This window comes from Hyperoodon ampullatus (assembly GCF_949752795.1).
Source record: "Hyperoodon ampullatus genome assembly, chromosome: 5".
NCBI lineage: Eukaryota > Metazoa > Chordata > Mammalia > Artiodactyla > Ziphiidae > Hyperoodon > Hyperoodon ampullatus.
The window spans coordinates 903,667-924,500 of NC_136918.1; the positions used below are offsets into that span (position 1 = coordinate 903,667).

The window sequence follows — 20,834 nt, forward strand, 5'->3', positions numbered from 1 at the left end:
CTGATGACTCTCCCCACCAGATGCTGGGAGGGCCAGTGCCATTTATAGGAAGAGGGGAAGCTATCAGAGAATCTGGATATTTTCTAAAGGAACGTTTAAAATTATTGTATTGGACTAAATTTTAAGCTGGATTGGACATTTAGTTACAGTAAAAGGTGTTACATCAGAAGTGATCAGAACTAATTTTTTACTAAGTGGTTAAAACAGAATCATAAGAAAAATTATATATGTATATATCTTCAACATTTTATTTTAATTTATTGTAAATGTACATTCATATGGCAATCTTTTAATGCGGGCCTAAGACCTTTTCTTTCTTTACATATTGGTCTTCCAATTAGAGTTCTGTTGCTTATTTCTGGCATAAATCATAATGCTTTGTCTACAATTTCTAGTAGTATTTTCTTTATTACGTCAATTACTATTTGACTCTTGCAATGAAATTTGAGCATAGAATCTTCGAGTTTTTACAGTTAAAAAATATTTTACAGTTGCCTTGACACCTAATTGAAAGCATTGTTAGAGGAAACTTGCCTTAATTAAGTCTGTTCAAAGCATTTGGTTTAGTTTGCATACAGACAAATCTTTCTCTTCAGGCACTTCTTTCTCATTTCACAGTGTGTTATGCTATGTAACTAAAATAACACGTAAACTGGGCATAAACATATTTGGAGACACAACTGGCTCTTGAAAGCAGACGACGTGGAGATACCCCAGAGAGAAACCTGTTACCTGTGAGTTCTCAGTGTTGCAAGGGAATTGGTCAGTGTGATATGGAGAGGAACGAGGGTGCTGGTTCATTCTGCAGGTCAGTTAACTGGGTGTTGGTTAAGAGTGTGAATAGTGTAACGTTCGTTTTCTCTCTAAGAGCAGATGAGGGCTCAAAAGGAAGACAGGTTAGTTACAGAGGATATTTTCAAAGCTGTGTTCTCCCCTGCACTTCTAAGTTGCAGGCACTGTGGGTTGCACTTTGAAAGCCCACTGCATACATTCTGTGATAAATTAAACAAACCATAAATGTATGTAGCTAATTTGTAAAAGGATATTCAATGGAACACTAATTTTTTTCCCTGCTGACTCTTTTCCATGATATTCTTGATTGCATGATAGTAAATCAATAAGGTTTTTCTTTATCATCTATAGAGTTCATTCCAGTTTCTGCTTACACACCTCCTCAAAGGTCTCTTCAAATATGATCTTCATTGCTGTATTTGGAAGGAAGTTTGTTTCCTGCCACACATTCTTCAAAGTTACAGCTGCCTGATCTACCACTTAATTCAGGTTTGGCTTGGCTGTGTTGCTCTGGTTCTGTCTATATTTCTCTACTCTGTGTCCTCTCTCAATGCAATGACTTCATTACTCTATTTCCAGCTACTTTTGGTTGGAAAAGTAACTTTCTGCTTGGGAGTCCAAGCCAGAAACTGTTCTTGCCCCCATTGAATGGACACGTGGGTGCCTTCTGTTTAACTCTTACATTTCACTCTGCCCTTTGCCTGCACTTCTCCCTGTCTTCAGAGGTGTGCCTGATTAACCGTTTCATGTCCAGTGCCATGCAGGTTTCTCCTGTTCTGTGCTCAGGCACTTTTTCCCTATGCAGTAGTCTAAGGCCCCCTGAGCCTGCAGTGGAGCAGGTTGAAGGGAGAGTTGGTGGGCTCTTCCTTGACATTCTGCCTGTGTATGCACTCCCCTTCTTGTTTGCAGAGCCAGAGATCCTACAGGTGAACTCTTAGCTGTGGAGCAAGGGGCAGAACTTCAACAAGTGCTCATCAATTTCTCCAGCTATAGGAAAATTCTCACCCAAGAATGAGCAGGTGTCTCTGCTGCCTTTGGCAGATGAATTGAGGACCTTCTCAGTCTGTCAGAGGATGCAGTCTCCAGAGCAGGGTTGATATCCTTCTCATGTTGGAAAGTCAAGAGTAATACCCATTTTTTTGGTTTCATTTGTTATTGTTTTCTCTAGAGCCAATACTGTCCACTTTATTAGGAACTGTTGAGGGTTGCTTCACAGAGTTAATAACAATTTCTGATCCATTTGAGGCACATTTCTGAACATTACTTTCAGAACATTGGAAGTGGGAGTTGGTTAACTGCTCTCAAACCATTTGAATTGATACCACTGTTCTGTTCCTGCTATAAACACAGCTTGTAATTTATTTCTTACTGTCCTAGCTCTGAGTCATGCCTGCAAAGCCATGTCATGTAAAATGATTTTTAAAAACATCAACTGCTGTGCTGGGGTCAAGTTTTAATACTCTGAAAAGGCTTAGGAATCAAAACCCAGTTGAAAACTAGTCTGTCCTGTTTGTGAGTAGAAATGGAAATGTCAGTCAAGAACATATTGTGACAATCTCTGGGAAATGTGTCGTCCACTGATTTGTGCAGTTATCCCTGGAAAGAGCATATAAGGAAATAAGTCTTCCCAATCCACATTTCCTTTTGATAAAACCTTGGCAACAACATTGGCAACAGCTTTTCTAATCCTAAATTTCAAGTCTTTAAGAATCATTTTACTGGATGATACATGCTTTGAAGATATGGTATTTTAAATATCATACTGCTTCCAGACATTTGAGATTTTAACGTGCAAATTGGTATATCATTTCTCCTGTGTGTGTGTGTGTGTGTGTGTGTGTGTATCCTGTCATATCAAGTCAGTCAGTCATATCAGAGAAACAGACCTTGGGCAAGTCAGTTAGCCTCTCTGGGCTGTATCCTCACATTGTATTGTGAAAGAATTGCACTATATTTTATTTTAAGCATTCCACGGTTATAACATTCTTTTATTCTAATGGGAAAGAATCCTGAGGTCGCATGCTTATGTGTGGCCTGCATGTGGAGATAACGTAGACTAAAGCTTTATCTCTGAGAGCCTAGACTGATAAGATTCACATATGTACAAGGACTGTTCTCTTAGCTTTTGTCTTTTATTTTAATATACGTAAACTGAGGGGAGGGGGCAAAGGAAGATTAAAACCTTTTTTGACTAAATATTAGATCCACCCCTAAGCCAGTCTGCACCATCAGCCCACCACTGCCAACCCCAATGGTGGAAGCCATAGAATAGAATGGGGCTCCTGCAGGGTTGAGGGTTGGGGGAGGAATTCTGGGCCTGGGTCTGCAAGGTGCTCACTAACTCATTCACTTCAGGAGTAGTCTTGAGGGGGGTCTAACAGGACAACATGGGTTTCCCAGCAGTTTCCTATCTACATTCAGGGGAGGGTCCTAGTTTACATTAATCTTTGCATATATCAGGGCACTGACCTCTGGAAAAGGAAAAAGACAGGAACAAATAATCAATAGGCTTTATGTGCCATTTCTTCCTCAGAGCCATTAAAGGCTGTCTTTTAGACTTAATTCTCTATTTCTAACCTGCTAAGATGAGGACCTTACCTAGCCCTCACCTCCTTTCTCAATTCTCACACCCCATTAAGATTGAAGCTCATTTGTCACACTGACACTGAAGAGTATTATTATTCAAAGCTGAATTAAAAAGGGAATTTATACAGAACAAAACCAATAAGCCAAGCAGCCTTGACATTTAATTTTCTTGGAAACCTTTCCCATCAAACCAGGAAAGTCTGCACACTACACATGTGCAAAATGAAAAGTGGCATTGGAGGAGGATAATCTCCCTGTAGAAATGATGAGTGAATAATTTGAAAGAGATTAGATGTTACAGACGGTCCCTTCTCCTTCCCTTGTCCTCCCCGTCCCTACCCTGAAATGACATTTGTGAGCTCCAGCTTCTAGAGGCAACCCTGTTTATTTTATTCCTTTTTTTCATAGACATGGAGAGCTTGGGAAAGTAAAGGACAAGAAATTTTATTTATGTTTTTGGCCATCAATTCCAGGTTTGCACTATTAAGAATATTGCTTCTTGATCCTTAAGCTCAGAGGATCAATGAGCAGTGTCCATCTACCACGAGTTGCCTCAAAATTCTAATGTGAATTATTTAAGATTAGTTAAGGACACTTTCTGGCTCCTAAGGTGGGTTAAACATACAAAAGGAACCATGTCTCAGGATCCATTTACTGCCTTTTTTAGTCAGGATAGGTAATACTGGTTGCATTAACAAAAAGCCAAAATCTCAGTGTTTTGACATAAAAATTAATCACTCACATCCTCATCCAGTGTAGGTTGGCAGGAGTTGGGGTGGAGAAGGGCCCTCCCTGTTCCATTTAGGGACCTAGGGTTTCTCTATAATGTAAGTCTGCCTCCTCACATTTAGCATCCCTCCACTGGATTCTCTGTATCTACCTGGCAGCTAAGTTAGAAAGAGAGTAGAGGATGGTGCAGGATAGAGATGGGTCTGTACCCAGGCCATGGACTAGAACTTCTCTGCCACATCGTCCCACCTAACTGCACGGGAGCTTTGGAAATGGAGTTGGCCTCATGACCTGTAGAAGGAAGAAGAAAGTTTGGTGGATCCATAGTACTAACTCTACCTTGGTTCCCTTTCCTTTTGCTACCCATACCTGTGCACACCGTCCTAGTTCTAGGGTGTCTACGTGTAATGACGCCCGGGCGTTTAAATGGACTGATCTAGTGGTTAGGCATGTATCCATTTGACCCTATTTTATTCCATTTACTTTTCTCTGGAAGGAGAAGACTGTTACACATAGAGGAGGATTTCTCTCCTGTCAGGGATAAACATGTGTAAATACTCGCTTGAATCACCGTATTTTTAAAGTGGAATTCTACAGGGAGTGGCTGCTGACTGTTCAGTATACACACATGGGAAGTAAGAGGAGATATCATCCATTCATCTATTATATTAGGAAAATCTTTAAATGATTGTTCCTCTCTACCAAGGTGTTCCTCTGTGGGGAAGAAGAAAACATTATAGGACTTCAAGATAACCAAATGATCAAAAGAAAAACAAAGCCAGAGAGATTTCAGATTAAATGATAACGGAATAAAGTAACACCAAGATGTTTAGTAGCAGATTACTTGATTGCAAATTTGAGACACAGGGTTCTAGACAGATTCATTTACGCCCTTTAACCTTACTCCAAAATTCAAGGTCTAAGGGATTCTCAACTCAAGTTGGTTCTTGATTAAGAAGCAATTCAGACATATGAAGGACTTATTAGATGGGACCAAAAGCAGTAGAGAAACATATTGACAAGGAACCGATAGAAGTCAGGAATTGGCCTGTATACTCTGACTTTTAGTGAATCCTTCAGCAGAGAATGGTGAAGGCATAGACTGGCATTTTATCAGGCATGCTAGTATTTCACAGGGGAAATTTCTACCCATGGACATTTAAGACCCATCAAATATGGTTCTATATGCTTTTGCTTAGAATCCTTTCCCCAAGAGGAATGTGGGAAAGTACTATGTTCTTATTGATTATAGTACTACCTTCATCTGCCAGCAAAGGCCAGCACTGTAGAAAAATCCAATCACCATGGCAACAGAGATCTCAGCTTTTAACTTGTTATCACTTGAAAAAGTATTTCTTTCTCTAGCCTTGAAGATTGCAGTTTTGTGAATGTGGGGAGTGACCTTTGGCAACAGGGTTTTGTTAGAGCATCTGGGCCAAAGGGCTAATGTCCAGGGTGAAGGCCTTTAGGATTTTTAATATGTCAACCCTGATTTTATTTACATCAGGTCAAGAAGTGATACTTAAGCCATGTCAGATATCATTTTCTTACCCAGGAACAATGACCTTTAAAAAAAAATTCAGGAGGTATCTCAACAGTAGAAGCATAAGAAATTTAATTTGTTGAACTTCCCTGAATATTGCCAGACCCCAAAAAATTGGAAAGAGGGAGGAACTAATTAAATTAACCTCCACTGGATGTCACTGCTTTCTTTTCATACTAAGTTCTTCTGCTGTTATTAAACCTCTTAGTGGGAGCCAGTCCTGTAAGGGAGGGACACCTGATCACCCTGGTCTAGAAAACTGAGCCTCCCTAGAAGCTGTGCTGTAGAGAAATCACCTGCCATCTCTGTTTTAAGACCTTGAAATGACAGTGAGGGGCTTCCCTGGTGGCGCAGTGGTTGAGAGTCCGCCTGCCGAGGCAGGGGACACGGGTTCGTGCCCCGGTCCGGAAAGATCCCACATGCCGCGGAGCGGCTAGGCCCGTGAGCCATGCCTGCTGAGCCTGCGCGTCCGGAGCCTGTGCTCCACAACAGGAGAGGGCACAACAGTGAGAGGCCCGCGTACAGGAAAAAAAAAAAATTATCTTAAAGTTAATTTGGGGGGAAAAATAAGCTCAAAGAACAAGGTAAATCTTAAAAAGAAGAGTAATAATGGAGGACTAATTCTACCAAGAGTTTAGTTTAAACAACACATATTGTTTAATGAAACAGTGAGCAGACAGAGAAGTAAAACATAACACAAAGTCCAGAAATGGATCTAAATGAAATAAAAAATACCAGAAGAAAATACAGGCAACTATTTATGTAATCCTGAATTAAGTAAAGAAGGCCTTTCTAACCATGGTAAGGTGTGTGTTTGTGTGTGTGTATAGTTCTTACAATAAATAAATAAGAAAAAAGCCAGCATGCTTTACAGCATGAATGAACCTCAAAAACACTATGCTAAGTGAAAGAGCCAGGCACAAAAGGCCGTATATTATATGATTCTATCTATGTGAAATGTACAGAATAGGTAAACCCATAGTAGATTAGTGATTGCCAGGGACCGGGGAGAGGGGACAATGGGAAATGACTGCTAACAAACATGGGGATTTCTGTTTAGAGTGAGGAAAGTTTCTGGAATTAGGTACTGGTGACAGTCGCACAACTTTTGAATGTGCTAATAACCACTGAATTGTATACTTAAAGGCTGAATTTTATGATACATTAATTATATCTCAGAAAACATTTAAAGATAAATCAGTTCCACTTGGGGTATCATAAGAAAAAAAAATCCAGCATGCCAATAGAGAATGATTAAAGAATGTCTTTAAAAAATATTCAGTGACACTTGTTAAAGGTGGCAAGGCATACTTTATTCAGGACCATCTGGATGGGTGCAGGGACCACTGCAGTGGGATTTTACTGTTGGGGGAGAGATTGGGCTCCACTCTGAACAAAGCATGGGCAAGTGGGAATTCATAGCCAAGGAGCAGTGTGGGGTCAGTGGATGGAAAATTACTCACAGGAAGCATCAGGGGTCAGGGGCTTGGCTGAACTGGCCCAACAGGGTTGTTGCTGAAGGCAGGCCAGGCCCGTCATCACCTGGGGGTAGTAGAGTAAATCTGACCAGATATTGAGGGTGATTATATATTGAGGGTTTGGGGTGCTGGTTAAACTGATTTAGTAGGGTTCTTGCTAAAACTAGTGTTACGGAACTCAGGTTTGGCTGCTCACCACTCAAGAGCCAATAATTCCAGAGGCAAGTGTCAGTAGAAAGGAAAGGTGCTTTAAGCAGAAAAGCTGGCAATCTGAGGAGAAGGCAGACTCGTGTCCAGAGACCAACTCCAAAGATTCTGCTCAGCCATGACAGTTTTTAAAGGGAAAAATGGGGGGAAGACTCTCAGCGAATCATTGAGACAGGAGGTTGGGTTCTGTATCATTCCCCATTGAGTGCAGACTGGCTGACTCTCTCTTCAGATGTCATCTTGCCTACATGATCTGCCTGCACTATTCTTTAGGGAGCTGTTGAGGGTAGAGAGCTAGTCATTCTATAACTACTTCATTCTTCACTCTTCTTTTTGTCTAGGAAAAGAATCAGCAGGTTAAACAAGACATGGTATGCATTCAGGAGAGCATAAGTCAGGAGTTAGGTTAAATTGCCTAATGATCTCATTCCTGTAATTAGGTTCTTTTAAGGTTACAACGGGAACAGAAGTGGGTGAACAGGAAAGGGGCAAAAGAGCTGCTTTCACCAGGTTTTACAAGGAAATTCACAGATAGGCCTAGGAGAAGTTTCAGGAGTGTGACGAAATACTCTTTGTCAAATGTGAATTTAAAACTTTAAAAAGACAAATGACTAATAAACCTATAAAATGCAAATTAAAGTAATGAGATGGAATATGTGCTGATTTTCTTGACAAAGATGGAAAGAAAATACAAATTTCCATCATTGGGTAGGTTGCAGTCTAATGGAGATTTTCATAATATGATATTGATGAAGGGCAATTTGGCAATATACTTTAGAAGCCTTAGATTGTGTCCTTGTGATTCCATTTCTAGGAATTTATCTTGAAAAAATACTGTGTACCATTTAAAATAAAGTTGTAAGGTGGGAATTCCCTGGTGGTCTCGTGCTTAGGACTCCGCTCTTTCACTGCTGAGGGCCTGGGTTCAGGGAACTAAGGTCCCGCAAGCCGAGCGGCGTGGCCAAAAAAAAAAAAAAAAAACCAAAAAGAAAAAAAGTAGTAAAGTACAGTAACAGCACAGGAAGATGTCACTACTGCTAGGGAGAAAAATTAGAATGTATAATACATAAAGCAAAACAGACCAGTAGAAGTATACACATGAAAGGCTGAAGAGATAGGTAGTTTGTAGTTTCTTGTACACCCTTATCTATATTTTGTTTAGCTGTATTTTCCAGATGTTCTTCACTGGAGGGTATCTTTTATAATCAGAAAATAATAGAAAAGTTATTTAATATAATACAGTTTCAGACTGGTGACGCTTTTGGGGGTGTTTTGTTTGGTGAGCAATAACAGAACTGAGATTAGAAGTTTCTTGTTTCTCCTGTTTCAAGACTAGAGATGCAGGGGAGAAGAATTGGAAGTCCTCAAAAGTTCCAAAGCCAGATTCTCACCCTCTAGTTGCCCATATGAGTGGTATATGTAGTTTCAGAATCTAATTGATTAATTGGTAGTTTTATAACATAGACTGTACTATGGTATATTCACTCCAAGAATTTTTCTCTTCAAATCAAGTATTTTGGGCCTTACAACCAGGATCATATTGAGTGGAGTTCTTTCTGATTCTTGACTTGAATTCTGCTTCCCAGATGTAACAATTTTCTTCTCCCAATTTCCTAGACAGAATCATGAATAAACTGGAGGACAAGCAGGACCAGATGATACCATGAAGAGAAGTTTACAGGCCCTCTATTGCCAACTGTTAAGTAAGTTGATGTCACATTTCTTCTTTCCTAGAATAGATCAATGTTATTGTTTGCCCAGTGCCAGAAACTTACACACCTTCTGGAAGAAGACCAGGGTTTGGTCAGTGAAGGACAGTATGTTTTCCCTCTGCTTCATCTAGGTACTTGAATTATCAAGCATTAAGTCATTCTACTGCCTTGGGCATCAGTTACTGTACATAATTACTGTAGGCTTTGTTATGATAATTCTAAATTGGCACGTTAAGCACAGTCAATTTGAAAATGAGTGTCAAAAACGTTATTCCTCTTGGTTTTGTGGCAGAATAAAGGGGGTTCCGGTATGATCCCCTCTGGGCTGCTTGTGAAGAGGGAATGGTGGGCTGTGGGATTTAGTCACATAGAACCTATTACCGTTCAGTGACTGTACAGCCTTTGACTTGGAATGTTTTGCATAGTTATGTGTGTTCTCAGATAATGAGTGGTGAAAATGTGGTTTGTTTAGGTTTGGTGGTAGAATGAAGTGTTCAATCCTGATTTTCTCTGCAGGTTGTTCATGTGTTTTGCTTATTGTGCCACAAAGTGCCAGTTGCCATATAGGGAGTGTGTAGTCTTTGGGATTGGATTGTCACTGAATGAATGTAAAATCCAATACCAGTTGGGGGGTTTGATGTTCAGATTGACACATTTGGGACAACAGACGTTGCTCCCTCCGGGTCAAACCAAAGGCATTGAGTTGGGAAAACTTGAAATTCACTGTGCTTGTCTAATTCTTGCTGAGGTAAATAGAGGACCTATCTTTCCTGGGCTGAGTGGCTCCTTGTTAACTTTTGCCAAGGAAATAACATGAAAAGAGATTGAGATGCAAATCACCAGTCAGCCCTTAGAATTTAGCAATTCAGGTTATGTTGTGCCCCCAGTGCAAAGCACTTTATCTACAGACAGCATTCTGGTTGGGTGTTTTAATTGACTCATTTTTGCTATTGAATTCTAATCCCTGAAACACAGATCACGTCAGCCTGATGGAACGTCGCCAAGAGTTATAGGGACTCTCTCCTGTGCTTTCTCCATGTATTCTATAAGGTTTTTTGCCTTTTTTTTTTTTTTTTTAATGATAAGCTTGCTTGTTAGAGAAAAGGCTTTACGGATTGAAGAAGCAGTGTCATCAAGGAATGATTAATTCTGCCTTGATGGGATAGGGAACATTTGAAGGATAAATCGGATTTTAGACACACACACACACACACACATTTGAAGGATAAATAGGATTTTAGAGACACACACACACACACACACACACACACACACACACACACACACACACACACACACACACACACACACACACACACACACACACACACACACACACACACACACACACACACACACACACACACACACACACACACACACACACACACACACACACACCTCAAGAAGGCAAGGCAGGTTTTACAGGCAAAAGAAACAAGAAATGAAAAAGAGCATAGTAGATTTAGAAGGCAGTAGAATGTTTGTTGAATTCACCTGTGCTGATTGTATGCCCCAGAGTGTGCATAGTGTTATAAGGTCATATATTATCTGAAAGGCATCAGAGAAGTATTCTGTTGTTTACAGTCCAGTCTTATTCTATAACAAGTGCCCATCCTCCCAGGTCCAACATATTGGAAAGCTGAAGGGATTTTCCTCAAACACTATCTGGATAGCTGCAGAAACTAACCTTGTCTTAACACTTTTCATTGTTTGCAAGCTTGCCTAGAAACACAAGCAACCCAGATTAGGAGGTAGGTAGTGGCCTTCAATAAATCACACTGATTACCAGGTAGCTGATTGTGGGCTGGAGCCCAGCTCTGTACACGGCTGAAAGGGTGAAGCACTTGGGACTAACTAAGATCAGTTAGTCTGACTTCAGAGAGTGGTTTTCATAAGTTCATCTGAGATGACAGGCTGTTATTTATAGCATTTTTTTTCATGAGATGAGTTAGATATTTAGTAAAGTCCTAGATAACTTAAACTCTGGCATACATACACAAACAATATCATATATGTCATTGGTCAGCCAGTTGTTCACTTATGCCTGGATTAACATTGTCCACAAACAAAATGGTTTTTCAGTGTCTAAAACTGACTTGAGAACTATAGAGTCAACATAAACTTATTATGTTACTTTATGTGACTCAGCCAACTGATGTTTTTAATTTGGAGGGGGGACAGAGTGTTCTGGTTATCTTTTGTTGCATAACAAATCACCCCAAAACTTTGTAGCTTAAAACAACAACAATCATTTATTTTGCTCATGAATCTGCAGTTTGGTCAGGGGTTGGCAGACTCTCTGCTCCACAGTGGCTGGGATCTGTGCTGGAATAACTCCAAGAGGGGGGGCTTTTTTCCCTCAGGCCTTTTCACAGGACAAAGTGGGGCTTCCTCACAGCAATAGTGTCCTCAGGGTGGTCATACTTTATACATGGCACCTCACGGCTTTGAGGCCTGGGCAAAACCTACAAGGCTTCTTAAGAATTAGGCTTGGAAATCCCAAAACAATACTTCAGCCACATCATATTGGCGGAAGAAGTCACTAAGACCAACCCTGACCCAAGGGGAGAGGGATTGGACTCCACCTCTCAAAGGCAAGAGTAGTAGAAATATGTGACCATCTTTAGTCTACCAGAGAGTATCTGTTTAACAAGAAAAAAAAGTCAAGCACTTCCTAGTGGACATGAGCCAGTCCATGGGGCTCATCAGAGAAACTCCTCCCTCTGGAGTGCCCACTGTGTTCCCAGACCTCTGCTGATGAGTTCGTGTGTGCCATCTCACTCACTCCAGAGGTAAATGCACCAATAAGAAGAAGTGTTGGCAATGAGTGAGTTAAGGACTGGCTGAGGGTGAACAGGTGGTGAGTGATGAGGTTGGAATTCACAGCTGGGTCTCTCGGACCTCTTTGTTCGTGTCCATTTTTTTTTATCCTGCCTGGTGTCTCCACCACACACAGAAAAAATGAGCAGTGCGGCCTCTATGGCTAGATAGGGGGGGGGTTCTAACCCATGATGGGCAAAGTTTGCATCCTATTAGTGATGTCAGGCAAGGCTGAAAAAAAATCCAAGCTCTCTCTCGTCAGTACATCACAAACACCAGTCATTGAGGCTTATGTGTGCTTGAGGGATGCAGTCTTTGGCAGGCAGGGCAGCTGAGGGTTTAATATTTTACTTTTATTACAACTGACTGTCTCTGCCTTTATTTTATTTCTTGGGCTTCATCCCACAGTGCAATACTGAGTATTTCATCCTGCCAGCTTCAGCCCTTTGGGAAGGTTTAACACATTTTAAACAATACCTTGGAATGACTAAGAGCTTGAGGATGAAGGTGGTGATGAGAACCTTCATGATTATGTAAAAAACAAATGCTGCATTCGTTTTTCCTTTTTAGACCTAAGTAATAAAGTAGGTGTGAAGCTAGCACCAGGAATACCTGGGTTTTTGAGCTGCCAACCAGGGTTCAAATCCTACCCCTACCACTTATTAGGTAGTTTATGTTAGGTAAGTTACTTAATCTCCATGTGCCTCATATATAAAATGGGATATGACCACCATGGTATATAGAAGAACTACAGTAAATGCCTCTTCCCTTATTGGGCCTTCCTGTCTGCAAGAGAAGGATACAGCCTCTCTAGGAGCTCTGCTGTAACTGACATTTGGTTCACAAAACATTCTTACAGAATTTTTTTTTTTATATAGCAGGTTCTTATTAGTTATCTATTTTATACATATTAGTATTGTCAATCCCAATCTCCCAATTCATCCCACCATCACCACCACCCCCGCTTTCCCCCCTTTGGTGTCCGTATGTTTGTTCTCTACATCTGTCTCTATTTCTGCCTTGCAAACCGGTTCATCTGCACCATTTTTCTAGATTCCACACATATGCATTAATATATGATATTTGTTTTTCTCTTTCTGACTTACTTCACTCTGCATCACAGTCTCTATGTCCATCCACGTCTCTACAAATGACCCAATTTAATTCCTTTTTATGGCTGAGTAACATTCCATTGTATGTATGTACCACATCTTCTTTATCCATTCATCTGTCAATGACATTTTTACAGAATTTGATCCTTACAAACCTTATTAGGCAAGCAGGACATTAATTATCATTGGTCTCATTCTACAGAGGAGGGAGTTGACACGATCAAGGCTGCCTTTCCCAGGCCATGTCACAATTTTTTTTTAAAGCAATAATGGAAAATAAGGAGCATCATCACAAATGCTGAAGAATGTGACATTATTGGAGAGGCGCTGAATTCTGAGTTGAAAGATTTGGTCTTAGTCTGGGTGCTGTGTACTGGAAATTTGTTGCATTACTTCTTTTTTTTTTTTTTTTTTTGCTGTACACGGGCCTCTCACCGTTGTGGCCTCTCCCGTTGCGGAGCACAGGCTCCAGATGCGCAGGCTCAGCAGCCATGGCTCACGGGCCCAGCCGCTCCGTGGCATGTAGGATCTTCCCAGACTGGGGCACGAACCCGCGTCCCCTGCATCGGCAGGCGGACTCTCAACCACTGCACCACCAGGGAAGCCCTACTTCATTTTTAAGAAGACCAAGACAATCGTTTTGAGCTCATGAAAATAAGTTTTTATATACCAATATCTATTTAAGTCAAAGTTGTTTGGATACTTAGAGTTAAGGAGCAATTATGTTTAGTAAGTTAAGCATTTGCTCTACACCCAGGCATCTGTATTCTTAATTTGTACTCTGTATTATTGGTACATCTTGCTTGTTCTTGCATCCTCGGAATATGCTGAACTGTGTTGACCATACAAAAAGTAATCCTTTGCTCAATCCAGAGAACTGTTCATGGGTCCCTGTTACTCAGAAAGTGGAAGAGAAAGAGAGCTCCTGCTGTAGATTTGGGCCCCTAACCTGTAGAATTTAGAAGGTAAAAGATATCACCTTTTTTGCCCTCTTTACCTGGCCCATGGGGATTGCATCTGTCTCAGACTTGAATTATGCACACACACCCCAAAATCCATATTACTCAACTCTCTAGACTCTTTCAGGCATAATGAGAAGCTGGTTGAGAATGGAGTTCATTTCTAATGGGATGATGTGTATCTCATCTGATCTCTGGAACTGGGCAGAAGCCCCTAAAAATCCTTTACAGTGAGCAAAATGTCTTTGGTGCTTTTTTAGCTCTAACTAGCACTTTTTGCCAACCAGCTACCCAGTGACTTTATTCATGCCTCCAGTCACTTCTTAAACTAGAAATATCCACATAGTAATATCTTCCACAGGGGATTAACATTTTCCCTCTCTTTTTCCTCCATGCTTATCCTTATCCCATAGTAGACCCAGAGTCCCACCATGGTACCTACCCAGACCAGTTGTCCGACTCTGGTCTGTGATCTGAAGTTCTCATGTATTCATTAAGGTAGAAAGCAATCTGACTAAATTAATTAATGCCAAGGTGTGCTTCATTGGCTAGGGAGCTTCTCCATAACTTTCAGGGATATTTGCATTTTTAAAGAAATTAATTTTACCTTCTCAAGGCAAATGCTGTGTTGGTATCATTTTAAACCATATTGAGTATAGCAGTTTAAACAGATAAGTTTCCCAGGGCCTGTCCATTTCTCTGGATCTCCTTGAGTCAATGGTCTTGAATCTTCATTTCTCTTTCTGGCTTATCTCTTGCCTCTTTGGCCAACTTAAACCAGAAATGATCTTATTTGGCCCTATTTATACCCTTATCATCACCATCCTCCTGGATTTCCATCCCTGAATAGCTAAAGTCATCTCGATTTGTTCTCTGTTCCAACCTGGATGCAGTTGGATACCAGCTCCCATGGACTCTAACTTGTTGTGAATACATTTCTCTGCATCCACATTGTCTCTGTTTAGTGAAGGGCTTACTGTGGTCTTGCCTGAACCCTTTTAATAGTTTTCCTTCTTGCTGCCCTAATCTCAGTCCTCCTCCTTCTAATTCACCCTAACATTGCCGCAAAATAACAGCTTGTCCTCTGCTGATGATCTTTCAATGGCTTTGCATTACCAGGAACAACAGTTCTCCTAGTGTGGTCCAAGAACCTCTCGGGATCCCTGAGACCTTTTCAGGAAGTCTGTGAGGCTCTCCTTTTCCAACTACATTATCTTTTTTTTTTTTAAGAGGTGTATTTTTTTTAATTAATTTATTTATTTTGATTTTTGGCTGTGTTGGGTCTTCATTGCTGCAGGTGGGCTTTCTCTAGTTGCGGTGAGTGGGGGCTACTCTTCGTTGCCATGCGCGGACTTCTTATTGCAGTGGTTTCTCTTGCTGCAGAGCACAGGCTCTAGGCGTGCAGGCTTCCGTAGTTGTGGCACACAGGCTTAGTTGCTCCGTGGCATGTGGGATCTTCCCAGACCAGGACTTGAACCCATGTCCCCTGCATTAGCAGGCGGATTCTTAACCACTGTGCCACCAGGGAAGTCCCAACTGCATTATCTCTATGGTTTATAGCCTTCAACTATATTGCAACAGATTGAATGCAGAAGGTGATGTGAGATCCAGCTAGCTGTCTTTCATAAGCCAGATATTAAGGAGATTTACAAAAATTAGAACAATGGCACCCTTCTCACTATTTTTTGTTTGTTTTAGAAATTATGGTTATATTTTAGTTAAAATGTTATTTGTTAACATGTAATGAGCTTATTGTTATTTTAATGGATTAATTTTTTTGTTTCTCAGCTTTAACTTTTAGTATAGTAAATATTAGTGGATATAACCCATATAAACAAAGGCTCTTTGTGGTCCTCAAGTTTTAAGAGTATAAAGAGGTCGTGAGACCAAAATATTTGAGAACCACTGTCTTCATGGTTTGTTTTTCCTGAGAAGTGAGAGGAAGTTTTCCCTGAAATTAAGGAGGGAGAGGTGGTATGAATCACAACTGACATGGAATTTATGTCCAAACAAGAGCTAAATCCAGAAATATAAGCTCTTTTCAATGTTACAGGCAGTTATAAAGATACTGCATTATGTTTGCACATGAAATGAAGAATTTTCATTTCCTCCACCACCATTGAAGGTGCTTCTCTCTCTCATTGAAGGTGCCTGGCCATAACCTCATGTGGAGTGACACTGTGGCAGCCACAGTTAAGAGCTCAGATTCTGGATTAAGACTACTTGGGTTCAAATCCTGGTTTGCCACAAATTCTTATCTAAATGATTTTCACCTCTTTCCATACAAAACATGCCAATGGAGCGAGCCTCCACTGCCAAACAGCTGTTGGACTGTCTGTCCTCCACCCCTTGCAAATCTATCACTCCGGAGACCATGAAAGTAAAAGAGCATGCTCCATTTAGTAGCAAAGAGCAAATTGCTACCACCAGTGGCTATAATAATGGTAATGACATGTTTGGTCTCCAGTCAGCATTATGGAAATGGGAGGCATCCATTTCATCCACACTGCAATTCAGTATTTTAGACTGGATTACTCTGATTGGCTTTCATCGGTGTTTCTCAAACCTGGATGTACATTAGAATCACCTGGAGAGCTTTTAACAAATCCCCTTGTCCAGACCCACCCCAGATCAATTAGAATCTTTGGAAGAGGGGGTAGGGAGCATGGGACCTGGGCATCAGGTGATTCTAATGTGCAAGCAGGGTTGAGAATCACTGGCTTATAGCAGTGATAACCATGCAACAGAATCACCTGGAAGGCTTGTTTAAATACAGATTGCTGGGCACTATGCCTGGAATTTCTGATTCAGTAGATCTGGGATGGGGACGATAATTTGTATTTCTAAATTTTCAGTGATGCTGAAGCTTTGGTCCAGGGACCACACTTTGAGAATCACTGTCTTAGACTAAAGAAGGGCTATCCTGGAGCCAAAGATGCTTTCAGCTTCCCTGCATCACTTGAGCTGCCTAGTGGTGAAATGGATCTTGGAACAAAATCAGGGTCAGTTGGGAAGGCAGAGGAGGAGAGAAGATGTCAGGAAGAGAACCAGCAGAATCACAGTGTTGCAGGGTTAGGAACTGTTAGAACTTGAAGTTTCAGTTACTCCTCAGGATACACTGGAAGTTAGTTTTTACTCTGTTTTAAGAAAGGCACAAGGGCTTCCCTGGTGGCGCAGTGGTTGTGAGTCCACCTGCCGATGCAGGGGACACGGGTTCGTGCCCCGGTCCGGGAAAATCCCACATGCCGCGGAGCGGCTGGGCCCGTGAGCCATGGCCGCTGAGCCTGCGCGTCCGGAGCCTGTACTCTGCAATGGGAGAGGCCACAACAGTGAGAGGCCCGCGTACTGGGAGAAAAAAAAAAAAAAAAAGAAAAGCACAAGGAACAGACTAGCTAAGGTTATAAAGCAAAGACAAAACAAGAGTAGCCCTTGGCTCTTGACTCTTCACTGCAGTGGGCCTATTTTAGAACTTGATTTTATAAGACTATTTCTTCCTTTCATGCTGAATAATTCTTTTGCAAATCAAGAACTTGAGGCTGGATTTTCTTTTATTATGCGAAAATCTGCAAATGTTCTCTTAGGGAGAACAGGTCTCTTTGGTTCTGAAGGTTAAGTCATTCACACAGAAAAATTGAGGAGGTAACACTTTCAAGTGTGACATTAACCCAGGAAGTCTGTGCATACTGGGCCCTTAAAGGTGTCATGTTGATTTAATGTCTTTCACATTTTAAGTTGTGAATTTTAAATTTGCATTAAGTCAACAACCCTCTTATGCAGAATAACCAAACATTAGTAAGGCATTCTCATTGTAAGCAATGTCAGTGAAGACTGAGGAATAAAATATTTTAAAGAAACTCAATTTTATGACTTTCGAGTGTATTCCATTACATAGTTGGCAGGAGCGTAGGTGAGGGAAGTCATGCTCACACATAGGGCTGTTGACTTATGCAAATTTAAATGTTAACTCTTAATGAGTAAATTCAATTTTCTATATGAAAGTACTTTTGCTTAAACATACGGTGGGAGAGAGCATAGAATTTGGATTTAAAGAATGTACTTTGAGCTCTCACATCTTCTCTTAGTAGTTATGTGACTTTTCACAGAATAGGTAACCTCCCAGAGCTGCCTCATTTCCCTTAACTGCAATACACAGATGATGAGTATATCTATCTTGCGGATTGTTGTGAGAGTTAAATGATCAGGGTATAAAAACATTTTATAAGTTGTAAAATGCCTTCCAAACATGGTTTTACTACTGTCCTTAAATAACTTAAGTATTTCCTTAAATAACTTAAGTATTTCTTTTGTTGTTAAATTATACTATTGTTTAGTAAATCTAATTTAAAAATTTTAAGAAGAAAATGTGAAAGACAGTAGAGCATGTCCCCGCCCAGCTTCCAATTCAGTAGAACACTCATTAATGCATGTAAAACTCAATGGGGGCTATTCTAACAAAGGGTTTTCTGGCTTATCACGATCTGATAAAATTCTGGAAAATTGTGCTAAACGAGAGAAGTTGGAGCAGAATTTTTTAAATGAAGAAAAGGGATTTTTTTCCCAGCAGATTCACGTTGGCTCGTAATAAATCTTCAGTGGACGTTTTCTGAACAGTTTAATCATTGCCTTTCCAAATGTGATGGACACTGGAGATTCTTTAGGCTAGAATCCAAGAAGCTCCCAAAACCTAAGCCACATTGCCTTTGCTAGCTCTCCTTTCATGTCTCCCTCTCCTGTTCACCCATTTCCCCTTCCTTTCCTTTGGTTCGTCTCCATCACCAGACTTTCTCTTCTCTGCTCTTCCCCTTCAGAAGTTTCTGAAATTTTCTCCTGCAGGGCATAAATCCTTTGTCTGCTGCAGGTGTCCTGACAGCTCCTCAAAAGTGAATTTCTTGTCTTTGATCTGGCTGCACCAGCATACCACTCAGGATATCAGGGTGCCCTGTGAGCTGTGCCCAGTCATATTACTCCACCTACCCCCCAGCATCTTCATCAGTTTCCCCATCTATAAAAAGTTCCCTATGGCTGCCGTATCAAATTAGCACAAACTTGGTGCCTTAAAACAATAGAACTTTTTTTCTCTCACAGTTATGGGGGCCAGAAGTCTGAAATCAAGGTGTCAGCAGAGGTACACTGCCCTCAGAGGCTCCAAGGGAGAATCTTTCCTTGACTCCTGTATTCTGGTGGTTCCAAGCTATTCCTTGGTTCATGGCTGCATCACTCCAAACTCTGCCTTTGTCTTCACATGGCATTCCCTGTTGTCCCTGTGTCTCTCCTGTGTGTGTCTCTTGTAAGGACACTTGTCATTGGATTTAGGGCCCACTTGGATCCAGCATGATCTCATCTCAAATATGCTTAACTTCATTATATCTGCAAAAATACTTTTTCCAAATAAGGTCTCATTAGCAGGTTTCTGGGTTAGGACATAGATAGAACTTTTGAGGGACCACCCCTCAACCAACTAGAGCACGATATTGCTATACTTCATTGAGTTGGAAATATAAGTATATTGAGCACTTAGCACAGTGCCCAGTTCAGAATATGTGCTCAGGAAGTGGTGGGTGTGTGTTGAGGAGCAGGGTATGAGGAAATGGAACTAGTGAGCTTATGAGTTTATACAGCTTTTTGGAGACGTTTTCCATAAAGTGAGGGCAAGAGAGGGCTGTAGCTAGTGGTGGTTAGAGGGCTAAGTGTTTAAAAAACAAAAGCAAAAACAAACAAACAAAAACAGTGAGTTGAGCTGGTGTAAATTTCCCAGGAAAGGTTTGCAGAAACTGAGTGCTGTATGGCTATGAGCTTCACAGGATGTGAGATGCACGCTGAGGATGAGCCCCTAGGGCAGGAGCAGCTCTAGCCGTGATTCCCGTGCTGTATATAGTTGGTGCACAAGCTATGTTTCCTGACCTTGCCAGTGAATGCCAGTGCTGGGTACATAATTGTGCTGTGTTTGATGAGAAGAGGCAAGAATTAGATTCCCCTGAACTGTGATGAGTGAGTCTGGTTAGCACTGAGCATAAGGGCTTTAATGATTTCCCTGAGTTGTTCTCTCAGTCAGACAACTGTCTCCCCACAGGGCAGAGCCCAGGCTCTGTGCTGGCAGCTGTGGGTCTGCTAATTATAAGGTGGCTCAGGAGAGAGCCCAGAGCCCTCTGAGATGAAAAGATGCTACAGTTTACTTTGAAATTCCTTGGTTAGATGAAGAAATGAGAGCATACCCACTTTCCCCAAAAGCCAGAGTCCTTGAGTCACCTAGATGGGGGACCAGTATCGTGCCCCAAGTGCCTGCTAGGTCATGCCCTGGCATCCTGGGTTGCAGTGGGAGATGACGGGAAGGGAGGTTGGAAGCTCTGGAGTGGGGCACTGGAACAGAGATGGTGATAATTAAGACTCCAGCTCTGGCCTGGAGGCCATTATGAGGCCTGGACAGCCTCCGAGGTTGGGGGAGTGCCAGTCTGAAAGAAGCCCAAGTGGCTGGGCAGCTTTCTTGTCTGAACACCTGAGGTCTCATCTAAGCAGCCACTCACAAAGGAGGCTCAGAAAAACATAGTCACAGTATGTCTTTGATATGTTATTGTTATTCTGACCTGTGGTAACTGCAAAATAATTGAGCTAAGAAATAAAGCATACTATTTATTTAAATAGCTTAGCCATAGAAATTCCGTAGGGAAAAAATGTCCCATATTTCACCCAAAAAGTTGGTCTCATATTGTTAGGACATTCAGTTTCTCTTTTGGCAAGTGTCTTTGGTCAGGCTCCCTGGAAGCAGACCTTGACTCCTAAGAAGTGACTTGTTGGGAAACATTTCCAGGAAACCAACAGGGGCGTAGGGAGTGGGCCTGGAAAGGGAAGGAGGCCCCTCCAGGGTGCCGTATCTAACAAAGCCCCACAGAGGCTGG

The 20,834-nt window shown here is 41.4% G+C and overlaps 1 protein-coding gene across 2 annotated transcripts in view; it reads left to right on the top strand.

Annotated features, from left to right (window-relative positions):
* Nucleotides 1-8,998: 8,998 nt before the first annotated feature.
* Nucleotides 8,999-20,834, top strand: part of TMEM108 (transmembrane protein 108) — a gene marked incomplete at both ends in the record, with an annotated part of 136,832 nt that continues 124,996 nt past the window's right edge. For both annotated transcript variants that reach the window (XM_079704599.1, XM_079704600.1), the window contains one exon: nt 8,999-9,038. In XM_079704599.1, coding sequence (XP_079560725.1) covers nt 8,999-9,038 — 40 coding nt within the window. The remainder of the gene's footprint in view (nt 9,039-20,834) is intronic.